This window comes from Ananas comosus, linkage group 10 (assembly GCF_001540865.1).
Source record: "Ananas comosus cultivar F153 linkage group 10, ASM154086v1, whole genome shotgun sequence".
Classification (NCBI taxonomy): Eukaryota; Viridiplantae; Streptophyta; class Magnoliopsida; order Poales; family Bromeliaceae; genus Ananas; species Ananas comosus.
Window position 1 is genome coordinate 3,139,042 of NC_033630.1, and position 23,221 is coordinate 3,162,262.

The 23,221-nt window shown below is 36.1% G+C and overlaps 4 protein-coding genes across 7 annotated transcripts; 2 read left to right on the forward strand and 2 right to left on the reverse strand.

The window, feature by feature from the left end:
- LOC109716067 (F-box/kelch-repeat protein At3g61590-like) lies at positions 1,264–3,870 on the forward strand. 3 transcript variants are annotated; one of them, XM_020241357.1, is made up of 3 exons: positions 1,264–1,320; positions 1,732–1,854; positions 2,392–3,870. In XM_020241357.1, exon 3 carries the CDS (start codon positions 2,411–2,413, stop codon positions 3,620–3,622), a length of 1,212 nt encoding a protein of 403 aa, XP_020096946.1. In that variant the 5' UTR covers positions 1,264–1,320; positions 1,732–1,854; positions 2,392–2,410; the 3' UTR covers positions 3,623–3,870. The 3 variants fall into 3 exon arrangements, with proteins under 3 accessions (XP_020096946.1, XP_020096945.1, XP_020096943.1); XM_020241356.1 differs by having other exon boundaries at positions 1,265–1,320; positions 1,461–1,854; XM_020241354.1 differs by lacking the exon at positions 1,264–1,320 and adding an exon at positions 1,348–1,585.
- Positions 11,265–16,207, forward strand: LOC109716835 (uncharacterized protein At5g41620-like). The gene is made up of 3 exons (XM_020242432.1): positions 11,265–11,722; positions 13,833–13,958; positions 14,436–16,207. The coding sequence occupies exons 1-3, from the start codon at positions 11,390–11,392 to the stop codon at positions 15,894–15,896; spliced, it is 1,920 nt and encodes a 639-aa protein (XP_020098021.1). The 5' UTR covers positions 11,265–11,389; the 3' UTR covers positions 15,897–16,207.
- Positions 16,559–19,856, reverse strand: LOC109716053. Of its 2 annotated transcripts, XM_020241333.1 has the most exons (7): positions 19,542–19,856; positions 18,705–18,874; positions 18,327–18,429; positions 18,122–18,238; positions 17,868–18,038; positions 17,629–17,752; positions 16,559–17,525 (listed from the first exon to the last, which is right to left on the reverse strand). In XM_020241333.1, the coding sequence occupies exons 1-7, from the start codon at positions 19,821–19,823 to the stop codon at positions 17,410–17,412; spliced, it is 1,083 nt and encodes a 360-aa protein (XP_020096922.1). In that variant the 5' UTR covers positions 19,824–19,856; the 3' UTR covers positions 16,559–17,409. The 2 variants fall into 2 exon arrangements, with proteins under 2 accessions (XP_020096922.1, XP_020096923.1); XM_020241334.1 differs by lacking the exon at positions 18,122–18,238.
- LOC109716632 lies at positions 22,449–22,867 on the reverse strand. The gene has a single exon (XM_020242168.1). The coding sequence runs from the start codon at positions 22,812–22,814 to the stop codon at positions 22,449–22,451; it is 366 nt and encodes a 121-aa protein (XP_020097757.1). The 5' UTR covers positions 22,815–22,867.

Consider the following 23,221-nt stretch of genomic DNA (forward strand, 5'->3'; position numbering starts at 1 on the left):
TTTCTAAATAAGAAATAGTTAGCATGCTACCCGCTTCGTTTATGTCTTGTGGCTTATTAAAACATGTTTGGGGTGATATGAGCAAGCATGCGATGGTGTGGATAGCAACAAAGGAAAAAACACACACTTATGAACATGTGCTGGTGAACAATGATAAGCAATGAGAGAGGGGAGGGGATGCATTTCTGAGCATGACCACATTCATTTCCACTTTAAGCCACTGTAGTCCACCCAAGTACATAACCCCACTCTGTCCCAATCTTAAGCATATTTCCGCTTCTATTCTCAATTATAGTTGTCCTTAATATAGTACTACTGATAAATCAGAGAGTTTTTTTTTTTTTTTATTTATTTTGCCGTAAGAAGGTGAAGTAAGAATACGATCTTTCCTAACACCAACTAACTCCAAAGAAAAGCTGCGTAGGGGTCCGTTTGATATTAAGGTCCATCTGATAGCATATAAAATAAAATTGAGTCAAAAATATATAGAAATGCGCGTCTTTTATATATGATGAAATATTAAAAATAATATCATAATTAGACTTATGATGATATGCGTAATAAAATATTACGTACGAAAATTAAAAAAAAAATCGAATTGTACTTTTTTATCGCATGTGATATAATTTTCTGAATCTCAAATAAAGTCTCAAAATACTTCTTTTAATAGTGTACTCCTATGTTGTTCACCCAATAACATTAAATTTTATGGAAGAACCAAACATGATCTTATTTCTTGTCCTACCACTTTCCTCTCTCTCTCTCTCTCTCAATCATCCATTAAAACAAAGAAAGATCACATGAAAATCTCTTTGGAGCATGCTTCTCTCTCTCTCTCTCTCTCTCTCTCTCTCTCTCTCTCTCTCGCCTAGAGATGAGCCATATGCCATGGGACCAGGATCAAATATGAACCATCTAATTGAGGCATGGCCAAGGCAATAGGCAATGTTGTGGCCATTGGTTAGGTAAAAGAGGCCCCATTTGTGCCCTGCACCAATCATAAAAGGAACCCAATCCAACCAACTCCCATGCCCCACTAAATTCCCCTCCCCTCCTCTCCTTTCCCCTTCTACAATACTAGGACATAAGTGGATCATAAGGAAACAAACCCATTGAACACATTACCTCTTGGAAATGTTATCAAGAGAAAACAAAGAGAGAGAGAGAGAGAGAGAGAGAGAGAGAGAGAGAGCATTAAATGTTGGATATGATGGGGGAAAACAATAAGATAAAGGACATGAAGGGGGGAAAAGCTAAAAGGGTGGGGGACTCATTTCCTGAAATGAGCCCAAACAAGCTTAGGTTTCAAAGATAGAGCAGGTATAAATAGTACACATACATGTACACACACACACACACACACACACACACACACACAACCATGGCTTAAAAAACAACCACAACCACCATTATAACTCTTCTTTATCCTCCATACTCTCCTCTCCTCTTCTTCTTTATAGGGGAAAAAGAAACCCCTAAAAAGGGTAACTCCCTTTGGATTTTCTCTTCCTCCTCCCATAATTGGTCCCAAACAAAGAAACTGCAATATGGGTTTTTCTCTATTGCTCCAAAATTGAAGGCATGGGTATTTATTTATTTGTTTATTTATTTATTTATTTTGGGTTCTGGGATCTCCTCTGTTTCATGTTACCCACCCTCATTTCAACATTTTTGTGCTGAATCTGGGTTTTTTTTCTTTTTTCTTTTAATTCTTTTTTCTCATGGATACAGGAGAACCCAGTTCTTGACACAAAGGGAAAGAAGGATCTCAGATCAGGGAAAACAGAAAAAAAGAAAAAAAAAAAAAGAAGAAGAAAAACTTGGTGCCTCTTCTTTCTTTATATACTTATCAAGGTACAGGGGAAAAACCCATCTCTCTTTTTATGATCATTGTATGTATTCTGTTTCCCTATATTCATTTATAAATAGTTAGATCAGCATTGGGACAATACATGGCGATTATATGAGTTCTATTTTATTCTATTCTATTTGGTTGGTTTACTTGTAATTTATTGGCACATCCCAATCCCTGCCTTAGGTGTCTAAATTTTTTGATCAAATGAATGGTTTGCTCTATTGTTAAAATTTTTTAGTTGCATAATGATGTGATTTTGGCATATTTCTGTTTCTAAAGAGACTTTAATCCTGTAAATGTTTCAGTATGGATCCTCCCTGAATCTTTCATAATATATCTATGTTTTTCACTGGCTTATACAAATGATTTTTTCCTTTGAATTATGCTACTTTTTTTGTTATCTGATGTACTAAAATTGTAATTGCATAACTCCTTTCTTACTATGCTATTCAACATTAACAGTGATTGTGTCAAAATTCTTGTAGTTTCTGTTCCATCTGATTTGCCGCTTTTTTGATTCATTTTGTGTCTGTCAGGTTATTTTCTTTCGCGGTAATGGAGAGCGAGGAATGGGAATCATATCCTTGTTCCTACATTGAATGTGAGGCCAAAGATCAGAAAATTATTTCGGAAGACGCTTACGACCAAGATGAAGCCACACTAATATCCTTGGACACCATTTTGCCGGACGACCTCCTAGAAAAAGTTCTTTCCTTCTTACCGATCGTGAGCATCATCCGGTCGGGCTCCGTCTGCAAGAGATGGTACAAGGCAGTCCGCTCGCATCGTTACACGTGGTGCGACATCTCGCCGCAGAAGCCGTGGTATTTCATGTTCACGTGTAGCGACGAATCCGTCGATGGCTTCGCTTACGATCCGATCCTTCGGAAGTGGTATGACTTCAATTTCCCATGCATTGAGAAGAGCAACTGGTCTACTTCTTCGTCTAGCGGATTGGTTAGTTTAATGGATAGTGAGAACAGGAGCCGCATTTTTGTCTGCAATCCTATAACTCGGGATTCGAAGAGGCTTCCGGAAGCTCCGGGAGGAAAATCGCCTGATTATAGCGCATTAGCTATATCGGCGAAAAAGAAGTCGCATTCATACACTGTTGCAGTGGCAAAGTGTAAGCAGGTACTGGAGGAATACTACCAGTGGGACTTTTCGATTCATATTTACGAATCTGAGAGTTGTTTGTGGGTCACTTCGATCAGTGAAACTTTAGTCGGGTGGAGAGGAGGTGACGAGTGTGTTATTTGTGACGGCATTTTATACTATCTTATTTACTCCATCGGTGTCTTGGGAAACATCGAGCCCCGTCATTGTTTGATTATGTATGATCTCTCAATCAGAACTTCTCATACTTCTTTGATGCAATTGGCGATTCCAGTTCCGTGTTCTCTCACTTGCGGTAGGCTGATGAACGTCAGAGACAAGCTGGTTTTGGTTGGTGGGATCGGGCGGCACGATCGGCTGGGGATTATCAAGGGGATAGGCATTTGGGAGCTTGATAAGAAGGAGTGGCATGAAATTGCTAAAATGCCGCATAAGTTCTTTCAAGGTTTTGGGGAGTTTGACGATGTTTTTGCGAGTAGTGGCTCAGATGATCTGATCTTCATACAGAGCTACGGATCACCGGCTTTGCTTACTTTTGATTTGAGTCAGAAACTGTGGAAGTGGTCAGTCAGAAGCCCCGTGACGAAGAGATTCCCCCTGCAGCTATTCACTGGCTTCTGCTTCGAACCGAGGCTCGAGATCGCCCCCTAAGTTTGATGTTGTTTCATTGCTTTGAATTTGGTTTATTGGAAATCGCAGAGTTTGCTTTCCTTTTTGGAGCCACAGTAAGAACAATATGTGGATCTTGCGAATGCAAAAAAAGAAAGAAATGTTACATTTCATAGAGAATATCATTTTTGTGCTACCACATACAATTTTCTTTTCTTTTCTTTTCTTTTCTTGAATTATAGATCTAAGTTCTAACTGTTCATATATGTGATGGTGCATTAAACTCTTCATGTTGTTCCTTTCTTAATTGCATTTAGCTATGTTTCTTCTTTGTCTTTTAGAGGCAACTTCAACAATCCTTCATCTCATTATGCTTTTCCTTTTGCTTCTTGTAATGCCTTTAGCAAGGTGCTTCGTATTATCTTGATTTTGTTTCTCGAATCTTCATGATGACAATTAAGTTATGCATATATATATAATTTTTTTTGCAGCTTGCTTATGTTATTGACTCGGTCAATTTTTTCGCTCGCTGAACAAATGTGAACAGTGCTTCTTGTTCGTATCTTTGTTTGTATGTTTGCTGATTTCATCAAATTGTGATAATTTTGGATCGAAACGTATACGACAAAGAGAATAATACAGATGATCACATGACTGGACCTGGATCACGGCTTAAATCCGTTTGTCGTTCAGGCTTTCCAAACTATTTAACCTGCGGTATGCGACAAGTCTTATTACATTTTACTTGTCCTGTCCTCTTATGTGCACAGAAGTTATGTGAGGTCAAAATCTTAGTTGTTCTTGCATTTATTCGTCTCCTGGCGCTGTTTGTTTACTTCCATTTATTTGTTTCACGAAGCTATCGAACATTTAGAAAGGTTTAGACATGTAATGATAGATAAATTGGAAGAGATTATAAGATTACTCTATGTTACAAGAAAGGCCTCAAAGGTCCTTTCGTTTGATGGGAGGGACCTTTTCGCAGTAATGGTATGGGGATCATGCTTTACTCTTATTAGGGATGCTTTACTCTTATTAGGAAAAATGACTTATCAGCATCAGCTCAGCAGCACTCAGTGGCTTTTTTTGAGTATGGATCTTTTGCATATGTACCCCTCAAATATGTTGGTATTTGCATGCTTATTCCCTGAAAACTGAGGAGGCATGTGCGCGACTGTGAAACTATTCTTGCAGAGTATTTGTGCAATTTCACATATATTCAAGGGATGTGTATGCAAAAAAAAAGACCTGCTTAAGAACTGTGCTTCTGTTGCTGTAGTGGGGCAGGAGGTGTCAGCTTGAGCCTCAGATCAGGCCATTATCTATCTTATGGCCATAGGGAGGGGTGTGTGTATCCTTGACCTCAAAAAGAGTTTTATTTATTTATTTATTTGTTTATTTTGCATTGGTAACAGCTTTTAAGCGAAGCTTGTTTCTGCTAGATTACTACATTTTTGAGCCTTAAAGCTGCTTTGTTCCTTTTCATGTTAACATTAGTCATAACTCAGTAATAAGTTAGGTAAGTTCGGAAATTAATCTATTAACTATTAAATAGAAATATTGGGACCAAAATGTGATTCCTCAAATTGTATTTTACCTTTGGATTTATTTACATACATGTGGATTAACTATTTGTTTAATTTTTCCTGCATGATTTGTCATCTTGTGTTAGATTTTTTTTTTTTTGTCTTGTATTGTCCCCCACTGCTTTGAATATTTGTCACATTTGGGAGACCCCAAATTTTACAGCATGCAGAGTGTGTGAAAGGTTAGTTTGTGTTGCTGCACACACTCTGTAAATTTCATGTTGCTCCACACAATGGGAGATATTTCACACAAGTGAAAACATGAAAAATGATTTTAAAATGATAAAGACCACAGAAATATCATCAGAATCCAATAAAACAAAGAAGCAGAAATATGTGGTTTTAAGTTTATGACAAACAGAAAAAGCCATTTAAACTGCTCGAGAGAAATCGCAAAACAAAGGAAGATGTTCAACTAGTTCCTCATGTAAGATAGTAACAGGGGACATACCCAATTTATCCTAGCGAAGAAATTTATATATCTTTTTAATAGCTACATTCGTAAACAGAACCCCAACTAAAGCTCGCTTCAGAAAAGTTTTAATACGAGGGATGATCGCTAAATTACTTGCATCAAAAGCGGTTAAAAAATTAAATGCAATTCCCGTGAAACCAACCTGAACAATATGCTTTGGAAGTAATTGAATGTGAAAATTTCGCAATGCGCTTAAGAAGTAATCAAATTGTTGCTGACACTGTAATCTACTGTAAGCGTCAATCACTTAAAACTTCTGATTCCTTTACTTTGACTGCTCTCTGTCGAAAATGTCAGCGCTGTCGAATTCTAAGTTTCATTGTAAGATAATGCAGACCTGATAAATGTAACAAAGGGCCGGCAAACTTAGCAGCTGAAACATGATTTCATGATTCCTCTTTTGCTTTTGTGTTTGAGATTGTAGTCATAATACGTACCGGGAATTGGTCGGTAATCGCAACACTATCGTCTTCATTCTTGTGATCAACACTTCTTAGGTAATTAACACACAGTATCAGATTCTCCAGTTTTGCACATACAGTTGACGATATTATGTAATGAATATCCACAATCATCTTTTGTTAACCTGGACTAGTTACAAGCTATAACATAATATTTTTAGGAAAGTAAACATCATCCTAATTACAGTGGAATTAATACAAAGTGGAAACTTGTTTATGTGCATATATTTCTTTGTATAACTGAAATGTCAAAAGGTGATTTTCATTCCTGTTAATGTCTTATTTGAGGTATTGATACACACTGTTAATTACTTCCTAAGTGAAGAATTAAAGCAATGATCATATTTGTGCATATCACATACCGTGTCGAGCATCGCTAAATTTTTTGTTTGTTTCAGGATTTGTAATATTTCAGAAATTCTCTATATTAATTTTCTACTGGATTCAATTTTTCCGATCTAATCTGATCTGATTGAATCTAGTGTTAGTATGCTGTTGTCACATTAGGGAGGTTAAACTAAAAACTAGATGGTAAAAATATATGCAACTATCCAAATTTTAAATATTTTGATTTTACAATCTAATACTCTATTTTATTTAATTTTAGTTATTTGTTAGTTCTGAAAAAAAAGTGTGCACCCGATACATTTGTACATCAGTAAACTGTCTTTTATTGATCATTTATTTATTTCATCGGATTATTTGATATCTACCATCGAATAAGTTGTAATTTTTTTAATTAAGAATTAAGCTATTGAATTAATAATATAATACACATTAAAAAAAATAATGTACAAATATCTGGATGCACTAGGTATAAATAATTACTTTTAGTACAACAAAGCAAAACTATTTAAAGAGTAGATAGTAAAATTAAAATGAGAAACTCTACTCTTTCACAAAACTAAATTTTATTGGCTATTTACTATTAGTTAAATAAGTCAAACTTTTCACATGATGATAATAAGTTAAGAAAACTAATAAGTTGAGTTGGGTGAGTGCAATAAATTAAAAAGGGTTGCAGTCTATAATAAATATAACTGTGAATCAGACTTAACATTTAGATTGATTGAGCCATGTCAAAATATGCAAACGTCGTGATTGTGCTATTAAGTGTTATAGATTTGTACTTTCTATCGGCACATAATTTTAGAATAGTTAGTTCGCACCTGCAACCTGTAACTTAGGAGCTATTTTGTTGCATGTATCTTCAACTGCACTACAATTGAAAATGCATGCATCTATTAAATTTTTGTTTGGTTTGGTGTAGTTAGGCTCAACTGCTGCAGTTGCATCTGTATGAGAAGGCCCAACTACAGCAGTTGGGCCGGAGTCAACTCACCCATTAAAAAAATAATAAAATGTGATTTTTTTATACGCTTCTTTTTTTATTTTTTCCAAGAATACCTATTCATGAAATCTGTTAAAATTTAATAATGTCTGCTGGGGTCAATAAATTTTTTTCATATACTTTTTTTTCAGTCTGCTAGTTTAATAATGTTTTAATTTGCTTTGACCAAATCTATAATATATTTACATTTAAAATTTATTAAATTCATATATAATTTTATAATATATAAATTATATATAGATATAAAAATTTAAAATATAATTACGTTATGTTTACAGGAGGTAATCTCACATTTCTATCTAAAAATTAACAGAATTTATAAATACAAATCTCAACTGCAGACTACCAAGCAGAAAAATATATAACTGTAGCAGATGCACCTGTATAAAACCAAATAGATTAGATATAATTACAACTGTAATATTTATAACTGTATGTATTTTTAACTATACTATTTGTATAACTATATCAAACCAAACGGCCCTAGTGTCTTCTCTGCTCCATTCGAGTTGATTGAAATGAAGTGTGTCTGTGTCCTGCTTGCGTGAATGCAACTACATGTGCCTACGCATGCACAGTGCAAATTAAGAGCACAAGGAACCTTTGGATTCTCAACTGCATCAGTTCCGGATATATATATATATATATATATGCATGTAATATGAACATCAGTACATGGTCCCTTGGCCCTCGTACTATATTTTGTTGTTATAATAACTCTATTATTAGTTATTGAGTAATGCTGGTGGCACACTTGTCTGGGAGTGTAGGAAATGTATTCCATCCATTCGAAGATAGGGTGATGTGATTAGCGAACAACACTTCATTCTTGGATGAGTGGATGTTCATATCATTTGTGCATATAATATGAACATCTTTACATGATCCTTTGGCCATACTATATTTTGTTGTTATAAAGTATATAACTCTACTATTAGTTATTGAGCAATACTGGTTATACACTTTATTGGGGATGTAGAATATACAACCTATCCATTCAAAGATGGGGTGATGTGATTAGTGGATAACACTCCATTCTTGGATCAGTGGGGTGTATTTTGTACACGTCCATTGGAGTGTAAAAGAAACATTTTCTTTAGTTATGAGTTTGCCAACAAATTTCTTTACTAAACTCGATCTCTTTACCCTGTATTTTGCCCTAGTAGAATTTTAAGTCGATGCACTTAGTCCCCCGCCATCAAGATTCTGTCAATAGTTCATTCATTTTTTATAATTTATGATTCGATACATTAAAATATTTTAACAATAGAAAAATATATTAATTATTTTTTAAGAACAAGTAAGAGCAGTTTGATCATTTTGTCCTCGTTGTTAACGCCATAATTTTTAAAAAGTATTTATAAAATTTTGGAAGGATCAAATATAAAAATTTTTAAAAGTCAGTAAAGAAAAGTAAAATATTTATATAAAAAAATTATACTTTAACTATTTTAAATTATTAAATATTATATTGAAATATAAATGTAGTTCAAAGTAAAAGTAAAAACAGGGTCGACGTGAAAAACAGGTCGAGGTGGTCACAATCCCTTGTTCCCCAATTCTGCTATTCAAGTATTAAAGTTTATTGGCTGAGAAATTTTGTTGGACAGTTTTTAAAGTGAGACGGTTCACGCCCGTTATCATACCAATGAAATGAATTTTAAATTAAAAATCATGTGAACGGCACATAAATTTGTCTGCATTTGAAAATGGTCCCTCTTTTGTTTTTTTTTGGAGATTATTTCCCCATCAAAGAGTGTCCTTGGCATTCAATGCGTTATAAGACAACTCGGTGGGCACACAAAATTTCATAGGCTGCTTCTTCTTCGGGCAAAAATTTTATGAGCATCGTCCCTAAACTAAAAGTTTGGGGATGATGCGGATGGGCGCGTGCGTCGCCCTCTCCTACGAGGAAAAAGAAAAAAAAAAATGTGGGCCCCAATTTTTAGAGAGAGACAAAGAAGCTGATGGAGAGGAAAGGAGGGCCTGGATGGGTGCGGCGCCCATTCGCATCGTCCCCAAACAACGATGCCCATGAAATTTTTGCCCTCCTTCTTTACCCACCCACATCATATCATATTCATTCCATCTTCTTAATTCTCTATAAAAATATTTTATTGCTCAAAAATGTGTGGAGACCTTTCTACTAAGGACCAGTTTAAAACAGGCCTCTCAATATTTTTTTAAATCATATTAACATTCTTTTAGCATTTAATTTTATCTATTTAAATTTATTCTAAATTGCTCAGTTAAAATTTTATTGAATTTAAGAACTCTATTAGATTTGATAAATATTTAAGATTACCTCATTTAGTTATAATTATTAATTGTAAAAAATAAAAATTAAAAAGTGCCAGGATCATTGAGAGCTTTACGTAAACAAATAAATTAAATGCGCCGTAGAATTAATCCTCTGTGCAGAAAATTGCTTATCATGGGCAATAGAAAACCAAATTTAAATCCATAAAATAATAATTTAAAAATAGATTTGACTGATATGACTGTGACTCAATCGATAATATGGTTTGATTCAACTTTTTGAACAGGATAAGTCTTAAAAAATCATTTGAACGTTCGAACTGCCGCTTGACAATCGAATAAATAAATTGGTTGGTTTTAATCAAATCGGTAAGATTTTTTTTGATCAAATTATATTAAAATCCAACTGCTTAAAACAAATTTAAATAATTTTATTTTCCATTAATATAAATTAATTTTATAAAAAATAAAATTTATATATTTATATCTACTTAATTTGATCTTAGATTAGACTAAATAATCTTTACTCCCATATCGGCCGATATCCTATCAGCCGACCTGTAGATTGACAGGTACATATTAATATTTCAACTAAAAAATCAGGAATAAAATCAATTCGATTTTTAAAGCATAGTAGACCTATAATTTATGGGTTATACCGACTCTCCACACCCTTCTACCTACATGGTTTACCACCATTTATTATTTAGAGTTAATTTCATAAAAGTCCCTAAAAACATAATAAATTGTAAATATATTTTTGTAAAGTTTAATTTTTATATATTATTTCTACAAAAATTTTAATATTTTCAAATATATCTCTCTGATTTTTTTCTGTTAAAATACTGTTTATTTTATAAATAAAATAACCTTTTTGCCATCACAGATATGTCCCTTCAAAAATCTCAACTATTAATTAATTCACCTTATTAACTAATTAAAGTTAAGTATTTTATTCATGGTTAACTAATTTTTTCTAAAAAATTAAACTTTATGGGGAGATATTTGCAATTCATTATATTTATAGAGATCTACATGAAATTACCGATATTATTTATTGGGGCAATTGCTTATATACCCGTGAAAAGTTTCCGACTTTCTGATTTATCCTTCTTAGAAGGTTAATATTGAAAATACCATTTTTACGTTTCAATCTATTTTTAATATACCCTTATAGTTAAAATCTGTTAATGAATTCTGTTATCTTTATAAAATTACTATTTTTTTCTTTCAAATATATCCTTCTACCATCACTGACTTTTTTTATTTGCCCTTAAGTCAGGGGTACAAAAATATTTTATTTTTTGATCTTTTCACCAACATTTCTTATTTGCCCTTAAGTTAATGGCAAAAGTGACATTTTAATTTTTTTAACTGTGGTAGATATTTAACTCATGTTTAATTCAAGTTAACTTAACGGATGGGCAACTATAGAAATATTTTGGAACAACGGAGGAACGTATGAGAGGGGATATTTCCCCAATTTTAAGAGGTATTTAGGCAATTATCCCTTATTTATTATTTATTATTTATTACATTATAACCTTCTCCGAGGTTATCAAACTTTCTCACAGCAACTCTCTCTCAGTTGTGGGCTAGCAAAAAGCGGCGAGAGCAGAAAGAACGAAAGAAAGAACGAAAGAAAGAGGGAGAGAAAGCAGAGCTAATCTGAAAAAAATGGAAGAAGGGGCTAAGAAGGAGAAGGCGGAAGAGGAGGAGGAGGAGGAGGAGGAGGAGGATTTGCTATTCGGCTTGAAGATAAGCAAAGCGATAATAACCGCGGTGGGCCAAAAGGGCGGCTTGTCCACGCCGGCGCCCGCCTGGAAATTGGAGGACGAGGACGAGGACGAGCTCTCGCCGGCGGCGAAGCCGAGGAGGGTGCGGGGGAGCGCCGTGTCGGCGCGGAGGCTGGCAGCGAGCTTCTGGGAGATGCAGAACCTGCAGCCCTCGCCATCGCCGCGGCGGCCTTCTTATTCTGCGGCGAGACCGAGGAGCCGGCCCATTGATCGGGTGAGATTGCTTGTCGGTAGATTCTTATTTTTTATTTTAATTTTATTTATTTTTAGTGTTTTGTTTGCTTTTCTTGTTTAGCATAAATTTTAGAAAGAATTTTATTTTAGGGATAATTACTTGAGTGCCGAGCTTGAAATATCACCAAGAGAAATGCTGTTGTTTAGCATAAATTTTAGAGAGAATTTTATTTTATTTTAGGGATAATTTCTTGAATGCCGAGCTTGAAATATCACCAAGAGAAATGCTGAAAGTGATCTCGACGGAAGGGTGAAGTTGAGGATGGAGTAGACTGTTACTTTTCTTTTCTTTCGCTGTTTGTTTGTACAGCTGTAGAGCTGAAATTTTTCTTATTTTATAGAAAGTGAATAACGTAAAAGCTGAAGATGAGTTAGGCTTCGTTTGATATTGTGGGGAGACAGCGTTACGTGCGGTGAGAAAGTACGTTGAAAAAATATCATGTTTGTTTCCGTACGTAATATTGCATTCCGCATATCGCGATGAGTAGATTACAATATATTTTCTGCTGTCCCGCCGGAGAACGCAGAAGCATATCCCTATATGTTTTTTCCTCAACTCTATTTTATCTAATAGCGTTTGATAGGTCTCAATGCCAAACGAAGCCTTAATATATTATTATTATTATTATTATTATTATTATTATTTGGTAATTGATTTTGGCATGGGACCGGCTGAAGTCAACTATGCTATTACGGAGAATTTGAGTTGCTAGTGAAGGTGAAGTAAATCAAACAGCACAAGTGGGCATTTACGGTCGAAGGTCACCTCACCGCTCTCCACTTTCAATGAAACAAACATACCTATATAAAGTCTACAATCCTACAAATCTTAATCCCAGGGTTAAAACCAATATATAAAGAAAAAAAAGTGGAATAGGAATTTTTACTTTTTGGGTTTTAACAGTAAATGATAAAACTAGAATAGAAATATGCACCCTTAAATGAGATAGAGTGTATGATTACAACTGAAAAGTGGTTGTAGTGCAAGCATTGCTCTATCACCAATGCTCTTTTGCGAACATTAAAGATATTATCAAATGCGCCTATTAGTGTATAATTCATTCAAATTGGATGTATTGTTTCTAAAATTTTATTTTTACCTCCAGTAAGCTAAAAAATCTAAAAAACTTATCATTAGATGAGCAATTTTCATAAATTAAACAATTTTTTTAAAAGAAAAAATTAATTAAATAAAAGTGATAGATCACACAATGAGGAAATAACATATCATAAATAAGTTATAAAACGAAATATATATATATATTCTGAATAAAAAAAAAAAATTTAAAAGACAACCTGTGTTAATATCTTGTCCTAGAAGGAATAGTTGAGGATAAAATTGTCATTTTATCAAGTTAACTAGTGTTTAATTATCTTTTGACCTAGGTAAGGGCATTTGTAATAAATTCATATACTTGAAGGAGTATACATGATGTTTTAGATTTTGTAGGGTCATCAATAAAATTTTGAAAGTTAAGAGGGGTATGTTTTATATTGCCCCTATTTATGTGATTAATTGTGTGCCATGTTTGATTGACTTTTCTATTCTTGTCATTTCTATTAAATATCGGATAAAAAATAAAAATATATGAGAAATGCTATTTGTATATCCAAAAGTCCGGCGTAAATTATTCAACCCATCCAAGGTTTAGACAACTTATTTGAGTTTTGAGCATTAAGAAAATAAGGGTGTGACAAGACTAGTGTGACAAAGTCGGCCCTTGGTTCGAGAAGGCGTAAGATTTACACCCACATTTGGTTGTACAGCTAACATTGCTGAAAATATAGTACGCAGGAGTTTGTCCACCATCTAACGGTTTGAGCCTTTATATTCGTTTGAACTTTTTTTTTCTGGCCAGTCTAGTAGTCACATGCTAGTCACATCTTTCACTTGGAGTTATTCATGCCATGTGCTTGTCGCGCCCGGCACAAAGATAGCAAAATTAATGGCATGTGTCCTGTACTATAATGTGTAGCGACGTCTTTACCTATTTTAACAGTTGCTAACTGCAGTTTCTGATGATGAAGTGAAAATTGTTTTAGATACATCAGCTTTCTCTTTTAATTGAGCTTTGATTTGTAATTTGCAGCCCAAAAATTCTGATGGCTTAAGGAGGGAACTTGCAGCTTCTTTGATCCACAATCATAAACTGCCGGAGAGAAGTAGCCTAACCCTGCAACCTCTATCTCCAGCAAGTTGTAGTAGCACAATGGAGGTAAATGTTTGCTTTTGTTTCTTTTCGAGCAAATTCTTCACGTTCTTAGACTTGCATTAAATTGTAGTCTTATGATTTTGAGAAATAGTCAGTTTAAAATGATTCAGGAATTCGATATCAGACAAGTATCGACGTATCAAGTATGCATTAGTTATTCTGGGTGTATCACTGAAATCATCACTAGTTACTGAAACTAGACATTTCATTATGGATTTCCAAGAAAACATGCCGTTAGATGTAATTGATAGTTAATGAACCACTACCAATTTTTAAAATTAAAAATATAGTTCAGATTTTAAACTGTTTATGTTTTATTTTACTTGTTTTCCTGCCGAGTTATATGTAATTGGAAGCACCTAGTAGTGGTCTTACTAATTTTTGCTTTTGTAGATTCTAGTGTGTATGCCAGACTTGTTTCCACAGTTGCATATGCATCTTTAAATTTACACATTAAGCCCATGATTCTACTATTCGCAGCCAGCTCTTTTCGACCAAGCAATCACGCCTAGCAGCTCCATAGATCTTAAGGGTAAGCTTGTGGAGTCCGGGTATAGACTTAAAACATCTGCAGAATTATTGAAAGTATTGAATCGCATTTGGAGCCTGGAAGAAAAGCACGCATCTGATATATCTCTGGTGAAAGCGTTGAAGGCAGAGTTACAGCACACACAAGCCTGCACTCAGGAGCTGATGCGGGAACAGCACGGATATCGGCACCAGGTGGATTCTTTAATGAAGCAAGTTTCAGAAGACAAACAAATTAGAAGAAGCAAAGAGCTAGAAAGGGTTGAAGAAGCAGCCCAATCAATGCAATTAGAACTCGAAGATGAGAGGCGGTTGAGGCGGCGGTCTGAGAGCCTCCACAGAAAACTAGGTAAGGAGTTATCTGAAGCAAAAGCTGCTTTTCAAAAAGCAACAAAAGAGCTAGAAAAGGAGAGGGAAGCAAATTGCCTTTTAGAAGACCTGTGCGATGAGTTTGCAAAGGGAATTAGATGTTATGAAGAGGAAGTCAGGGAGTTGAAACACGGGCCTGAGACGAATTATAGCCCTAAATTCGACCGGATGGTTCTTGATATTTCCAAAGCATGGCTAGATGCACGAGACCGAATGGAAGCTGCAGAATCGAAAGGAGACTTGGCTGAAATGTGCAAAATTACAGAAAAATTAAGTGGTGAAATCCAAACTTTTCTTCAAGCTAAGAGTGACGACATGCACAAGAACGATAGAAAAAGGGGGAGTAATTTGCGGCGTCAATCTCTCGAGTCTTTATATCTAAATGGAAATATGAGCGCGCCTCATGATGCTGAAGAGGATGATTCCGTAGCCAGTGATTTGCACTGTTTTGAGCTTAACATGGGTGCCTTGAGCCATGAACAATTAAACCAACATTCCAAACATGGCACAGAGAAATTAGATTCAACAAGAAATTGTCACTTTGCGGAGCGAAGAATGAGATACTCTGAAAACACCAAAGGTGAAAGTTCGTGCAGCATGCAATTTGAAGCTGATTGTCCTGACAATGTTACGACCCGTAAATCCGAAAATAGTCATTCTCAAAAAGGTGGTAAGGGGTCAAGCATGGAGTGGGATGGCATGAATGTAGTAAACCATCTAAACGATAGCTTATTGAAGAAGCACTTAGAATTCTCCAAATGCTGTAAAATCCAACATGATGACAGTGAGAGGGAGAAGCCTCGCAATCACTTATTACGGAGGGGCCAATTTATTAAAGAAACTGGTTCAGGAAACTTGCGTAACCTGTCAAGTCCCTTGCATAATGCATCTTTGGATCTTGAAATATCCGAACCTTCATCAAAATTACGAAGGGGAATGAAGGAGACCTCTTTGAAGACTAAATTAATTGAAGCAAGGTTAGAGGGCCGGCACTCTCGGTTGAAAGCCTCGAAAGCCTCGTCAATTGACAGAACAAGAGAATGAACATCAAAAGGCAAGTTTAGTTTAGTAAACCGCTGTTTGCATCCAATTTGCAATCTTTGTTGTCCAGATATGTGAAGTGGAATAGAGCTTGATTACCTAGCTTTGTGGCCTCTTTCACCCTGTAGTTTTTGGTAGTCTTGAATACCTTGTTCTATGAAGTTATGTGACGACTTCCGAAGATGACCTTTATTAGGTATTGGACTATCACTACTGTATATTATTGCAGAATCAGTATGTAGTTGTATTGTATAATTATCAAACGGCCTCTCATGTTTTATGCTTAAAGAATCCTTGGACTGTTCTTTTTTTTTTGGCTCCCCTGTTTGTAACCCCAAATTCTCTGAGGTGCATGTCCTTTACATTTCAAGCACTATTTGGGTATAAATCTTTCATTTTAGTTTAGGGCCTTATTACACCCTACTACGCTATACTTTAGTATTATTTTTGTTTGACAAAAAAAAAAATATTTGGTGCTCCACAAAAAAATTCGTTGAAAGAAAACTAAAACTGATTTAGTTTTCTTCTTTTTATAAAAAATCGATTTTACATAGAAAAACCGAATGAAAAAAACTGTAGACTTAATTTATATAAAAAAAAGGGTTCAACGAAGCATACGATCAAAAATCAAGCATCACAGGCGCATGATCATAAGCAAAAACAAGTAAAATGACTCTGATACCCATTGTTGGAATAGGAGAGCAGCGAAGGCTTACAAATTGAATAGACAATGTATCCACAAACCAATAACGGATTGGGTTTCTTATTTCACTAGCCTTCTTGTCTTGAATTGTTCTTGCCTCTTGGACCTTCCATGTATCTCGACTTCACTCCAAAACTCCGAGAACGAAAAGAATCTCTATTATTCCGTACGTTTGAAATTCGAGAGAAAGGGTCGTATTTATAGTTTATTAGGACCCCTTAAAATAGAGATTAAGATCAAGATTTCTATTGATATATCCGTCGGGAGATATGTTTCTTAATTAATAAGAAACATATAATTCATCCTTATTCTTATTAGGATAAATTCCAATCTACATTTTATATGGATCGAGTTGAATTTGAACGGATCAATATGGACACACCACATTGCAACAGAACAAAACGATATGTGGAGCTGTGAGTTTCTCTGTTTGTAAACTTTGAGCTGTCATTTCTTAGAAAGAGACACATATGACGGTGATGCTTGTGAGCGCATGTTTGTCATAATACTTTTCTGATACATTAAGGGCCTGTTTGGATGTCGAAGTAAGTTATTCGTGAGTCCACCTCATCACGCTTTGTTTGATCACTGTCTGATAGGCATTTGTCGAAACTAGCACACATTGAAATTCTGCTGAGAATGCCATTATTCGCCTTTATTGGGTCTAGCACACTAAAATTTGCAGCAATAATCATTCACTTGCAGACTATTGATTCTGCTATTACAAAGCCCTCGCAAAGTTTAGTCTGAAGTTTCTGACCGGAAAATGAACTGCATGAACTGATTCTTCTGTCAGCAGCAACTCATGTTCCTCTAATCGATCCGAAACACGTGTGATATTTCTCTTTTCTTTGGGTTGCCTTTGAATATGGTCATAGTTTGCTCATCTAGATCGATAAGCACTGTGCATAGGGTGTGTAGTGTTGGACCTACAAAATGTTATGAATGAGTTGGATTCAGTAAGCTATATAAATGTACTAACTACTAACATTTATAATGAGTAATTATTGAGTAATGCTCTTTACTGATCACCTGTCATGAAGATTGGAAATTTCTCATCTGCAGCATCTCCAAGAATTTGCAATGCCTCTTCTTTCGACTCTACGGAAAGTAAAGCCGCTCGTCGTTGTCGGCAGATGGAGTTCTCATCTTGTAGCTTTGTTTAAAGAAGCAGCATGAAATCATTTACTTAGTTTAACTCCCCTAGATCTTGTTAAGTTATCGACACGATGTGTTCCCGAAACCAAATGCTCTTCTCTGCAGTTTAGTACCTGTTTTACTTGAAGATGCAGGTACATGTTTGCGTGGAAGAAAGGCGTTGCTCCGACTTCGCGAACAGAAAATCGGTTCTGAGATGTTGTCTCGACGTTCAGAATCCGACGGTTTCTTACATCTACCAAATTGTAGCAGTGGCCCACTGAAACATTCGGCGACCGAATTCTCTGCAGAGAAAACACAATGGAATTGGAATTAAACATCCTTTCCAAAAGTTTTCAGTAGTTTACCGGTACAGAATTTCGCATACATTCACTGCATCAGCAAGGCCAGTTGCTTCGAGGAGATCTCTCGATACGAAATTCCGACCGACACCCCCTGCGGCGATTTCGTCGTTGGACGGAGGCACTGAATTTAGTGTAAAAGCCTGACGAAAACATCAGGAATCATAATGAAAACCCATGAAATGATGCTATCAAATCGCAGCCGCGGGGAGAGTAAGTAAACACACATACCAATCCATTGCTGTTGAATCCAAATGCACAGCTTGGGAGCTCCCCTGCATAGGTGTAAGCAGTGAATGAGAGCCCATTTGGAAGTTCTGCTCTCACCAAGAAGCTGCAGCATTGCAGACAAACATGCACAAAGTTCACAAAGATATCGGTAAGTTTGGCGATTACATAAAGTGCTTATCCAACTTTCTATATCAAAAGCAGAAATTCTAATCTGAAACTTCTGCTGCTTTTGCACACCAAAATCTTACTTTTATTATTTACTAATGTCACAACAGAAGTATCAAACTTTATATTCGCCAAACACTCTACATACGAATAGCTCTAGTCAGACAAGCACTTTTGCAAACAGCTTTGAGAAATTGTGAGACATAATATTACGTGTGGCCCAGAAGAGCTACGTTGGCATCTTCATTGTGTGCGGCGAAGGCCATGGACTCATCGACGACGAGAACATCCGAGCAATCATCATCCACAGCTTCTTCCTTTTCCTTTATCCTCTCATTGGGAATAAAGGGTAGTATTTCTTTTCTAAAATTCAGCAACATTATCTGTCCCAGAAAAAAAAACGTAAATGAATTACTGTAACTTCGAGTGATAGCTATATGTTAGTTATTTATTTATAATTATTATTCAAAAAAAATGATCTAATAAAAAATGGCTCAGTATTAGACTTAAAACTCCTTTACAAAGAAATATATATATATATATATACCATAAATTGGAAAAAAAAAAAACCCAAATGATTAACGTTCGAGAAATTAAAGTTCAGCATATCAACTTCAAAGCGTTTAAACTTTGGGAATAAGAGTGTAATTTTGCAATAACAATTAGTGATGTAATTACACATTAAATTAATCGTTATATATAACTGCTAGAAAAACATTGGATTAATGAAAAGATAAAATCGACTACCCAAACTTTTAGGCTTTTTTTTATTTGAGTTAGTTAACGGCACTTTGACTTTAAAATTTAAACTAATTATTTATTTTAATGAATTTATAGTTGCGAGAGTTACATGAGTTATACTAACTAAATTTTGAAGTAAAAAACTGTTGGCTGATTCAAATCAAACAGATTGAAAGGTCGAATAGTAAAATTAAAACTTTGAACGATCGGATATATAGTTGATTCAAAACAGTTCAAAACTCAGATAAGTTTTATACATTTTTTTACCAGAAAAGAGAAAGGAAAAGGAAAAAAAAAAAGAAACATTACATGAAGAAATGGAACACCACTCCCCACTGCAGTCCCAAGAAGCTCGTCCCAGTACCTGGGGTACCTCTCTCTATTGCTAGTTTCTAGAGCTTCCAAAAGTGATTTAGCTCGAGGGGTGCGAGCAAAAGGGAGAAGCTGCTTCTGGAGGGTGAGGTCCGTGGCAACTCGGCTTTTGATTAAGCCGGAGAAGCGCTTCCCGATCAAGCAGCCCATTTGATGGGCTTCTCGACACAGCCCAATATCCAAGGTTTCTACTGCATTCCCCTCGCTTGGCTCATCCATGTGTGTGTGGAGATGGAGATAGAGAATTTGAGAGGGATAATATCTAATATACCCTACAAAACTTTTCTAAAATATCTTATATATTTTATTTTAAAAAATTTTTAAATACCACTTCGATGATCTCGCAATTTCTCACTTTAGTATCTTGTGGTTTAAAGTATATCACTTTCGTATATGCCTTATTATAGTTTTTTAATTTTTTTTGTTAAATCAGTGACAAAGTTAAAACTAAAGGGTACTATATGAAGTGAATATTCGATAAACTATAGGAGGGGTATCTGAAGTTTTTCGTATATGATTTAACGAAAAGTTAATAGAGGCCTAAGACTGACGGAAAGAGAAAAATAAAATCACATGATACTAAATTGATTCACTTTAAATTATAGGGTATTAAAGTGAGAAAGTGCGAAACTACAGTGATGGTATTTGAAGTTTACCTTTTTATTTTTTTATTTCAAATATATTTCTTATATATTTTTTCCATTACTCAAAAATAACTATGCCGTTAGTACTCGTTAAGTCGTTTCGAATTAAATTTCTACTATAGTTAAAAAAAAAAAAAAAAATCAAAGTACCTCTTTTGCCTCTAACTAAAGAACAAATAAAAAAAGTTGATGACGGTAGAAGGGTATATTTGAAAAAGACAAACAATAAAAATACTTTTTTTCCCCCTAATTTAAAGAGCAAATAAGAAAAATTGATGATAGTAGAAAGATATATTAAAAAGGGTAAAATAGTAATTTTATAAAGATAACAGTTATTCCCAACCGTTCCACTAATAAAATTTAATATATTTGAAATAACTTGCAATGTTAAAAGAGTATTTTAATGTCAGTCTTCTAAGAGGAGTAAATAAGAGAATAGAAAACTTTTTAGGGATATATAAGTAATTGCCCCTAATTATTATAGCAACCTTAGCTTCATAGTACATTGCATGAGCCACACTCTAAAAACTTATTACAAAAGATTTTGAAGTTAAATTCTAAGATATGATGTATTTAATGATATTTGTTAGGTTATTACGTAAGAAATTATAGACAACAAAATCAAATTTTTACAGACAAAATAATAATCTTTTATCATAATTTTAAGTCTATTTAATGTCCATAATAGATTACTAGAATTCAGAATTTTAATTTTAAAATATTAACAATTAAATATTATATGTTGTGCCTAAAGTGTATGTACATATATATGCAATCGATGTCCAATTAATCATGTTTAAATTTAGAATTACTAAAAGTCAAAGTCAATCCTAATGGAAATGAAAATGTTTAATATGATATATTTTATTTCATTTCCATCTATTTAAATTAAATTGAATGCTATCATATTTTAATAAAAAAAATTATATATCTATATAAGAGGTATTAGTCCTACCACATTCTTACGTATATTCTGGTAAAAAAATTACCATCAGTTTCACATCATACGAAATAGTGCCCGGGACAAATGGAGAAATCAAATCATCCAAGATTTGACTAGTGACACTTCATATCACAACTGGATTTCTCACTTTCGCAAATGGCACTCTATAAGTTATTTTTGATTCTCTTTATAATTCTGGACATTGGTATGTATTTATTTTTAGGCCTTTTTGCATAAAAAATCCATTTATTTTGGGCTTTTGCAAAATTGGGTCATCTTTTTCGTTTTTGCAGATTCGGTCCGCTTTTTAGCAAACTGACCAAAATACCCTTATATATTTTTCTCTCTTCTCTTTTTTTTTTTTTCTCGTTCCTTTTTTCTCTTTTTTTTTTCTCGTTCCTTTTTTCTTTCTTTTCCCAGAGACGTCGTCGTCCCCGGCCGTGCTCGCCCGTGCTCGCCGCCTCGTAGCCGAGGGCTCCATGGACACCGCCCGCGCCGTGCTGGAGCGGAGCGACCCGGAGTGGCGCCCGGCCGACGCCGTTGACGCGTCCATCGAGGGCCGGTGGACGCGGCGGCGGCGGCACGGCGGGGGGAGGGGCGGGGACGAGGGCGAAGGCCCGGGGCGGGCTGGCCGGCGGCACGGGATCCGCGGGCTTGAAGACCCGCGCGTGGAGCTTCACCCTGTCGCTCGTCTCCACCGTCGACGACGCCATGGGCGCGGAGCTCGGAGGAGCTAAGGAAGCTCCACGCGCCCGGGGCGGGCCAGCACGGCTGGAGGAGGGGCGGCTGCGAGGCCGGAGGCAGAAAGAGAAGCAGCAGAGGAAGAAAAAGCAGCAGAGGAGTTAAAAGAAAAAAAAAAAAAGAGAGAGAGGCAGAGAGAGAAGCAGCAGAGGAAGAAGAAGGAGAAGAAGTGTAATGGTGCAACATTATAATGGTGTAATGGTGTAATGGTGTAAAATAGTGTAATGGTGTAATGGTCCAGATTGCACCATTAGGGCCAGATTGCATCATTTAAAAAAATTTTACACTTTTTTTTTCCCCTCTTTCTCTTCTTTTTCTTCTTCTTCCTCTAGATTGCACCATTAGCTTTTTTTTTTCCCTCTTTCTCTTCTTCTTCTTCGACGGAGGCGTCGGATCGGCGGTGGGGAACGTAGGGGGAGACGGATCGGGAGGCCATGAGGCGCAGCGGAGACGATGGGCGATGGGGCTTCAAGGTGCGGCGGCTCGGGGCCGGGGGGGGCCTCGTTGTCGTCGTCGTCACCAGGCAACTAGTAGGAACGCGTAGGAACGCGCGGCGCCAGCGCCGGCGCGGCGGTAGTCGGGCTCGGGGTCGGCGCGGGGGAGGTCGACGAGGAAGTAGAGCTTCCCCGGCTTGAGCGGGGCGTCGGGGTCGAGCGGTCGGGCTCGGAGTCCGACGCGCTTGACCTCCTCGGACTCGAGCACGGCGAATCCCGGGTGGTCTCGGAGGTCGACGTCGGCGCCGAACTCCAGCAGCAGCTGGACGAGGTCCGGCCGGCCCTGCGCGATGGCCGAGTGCAGCAGGCCGACGCCGGACGCGTCGACGGCGTCGGCCGGGCGCCACTCCGGGTCGCTCCGCTCCAGCACGACGCGGGTGGCGTCCATGGAAAAGAAAGAAAAGAACGAGAAAAAAAAAGAGAGGAGAGAGAAAGAGGAAAGAGAAAAATGTATAAGGGTATTTTGGTCAGTTTGCTGAAAAAGCAGACCGAATCTGCAAAAACGAAAAAGGTGGTCCGATTTTGCAAAAGTCCAAAATAAGTGGATTTTTTATGCAAAAAGGCCTTATTTTTATTATATTTTACACGCCACTAGATTTATTAACAATTTCTCCCGCCTCGTATATTATTCATTAGGTCATTTGGAAATTACGTCATTAGCTTCAATTTTTTTTTGGATTGACGCCTTGTAATTTTTGTTTTTCTTTTCCAAATTGAGAGATTTTAGTTGAATAAATTTAGAATCATATCAAATTCCTCGATAATGCCATTGTACTTAATACTTTTATAATTACT

Excerpts from the sequence above, each read along its gene's own strand:
- LOC109716067 (XM_020241357.1), top strand. The coding sequence starts at position 2,411 with ATGGAGAGCGAGGAATGGGAATCATATCCTTGTTCCTACATTGAATGT.
- LOC109716835 (XM_020242432.1), top strand. The coding sequence starts at position 11,390 with ATGGAAGAAGGGGCTAAGAAGGAGAAGGCGGAAGAGGAGGAGGAGGAG. Across the intron at positions 11,723-13,832 it reads GGAGCCGGCCCATTGATCGG|CCCAAAAATTCTGATGGCTT; the intron begins GTGAGATTGCTT and ends TGTAATTTGCAG. Across the intron at positions 13,959-14,435 it reads GTTGTAGTAGCACAATGGAG|CCAGCTCTTTTCGACCAAGC; the intron begins GTAAATGTTTGC and ends TACTATTCGCAG.
- LOC109716053 (XM_020241333.1), bottom strand. The coding sequence starts at position 19,823 with ATGGATGAGCCAAGCGAGGGGAATGCAGTAGAAACCTTGGATATTGGG. Across the intron at positions 17,753-17,867 it reads TGCATCTTCAAGTAAAACAG|CTACAAGATGAGAACTCCAT; the intron begins GTACTAAACTGC and ends CTTTAAACAAAG. Across the intron at positions 17,526-17,628 it reads ATTTCCAATCTTCATGACAG|GTCCAACACTACACACCCTA; the intron begins GTGATCAGTAAA and ends AACATTTTGTAG.
- LOC109716632 (XM_020242168.1), bottom strand. The coding sequence starts at position 22,814 with ATGGACGCCACCCGCGTCGTGCTGGAGCGGAGCGACCCGGAGTGGCGC.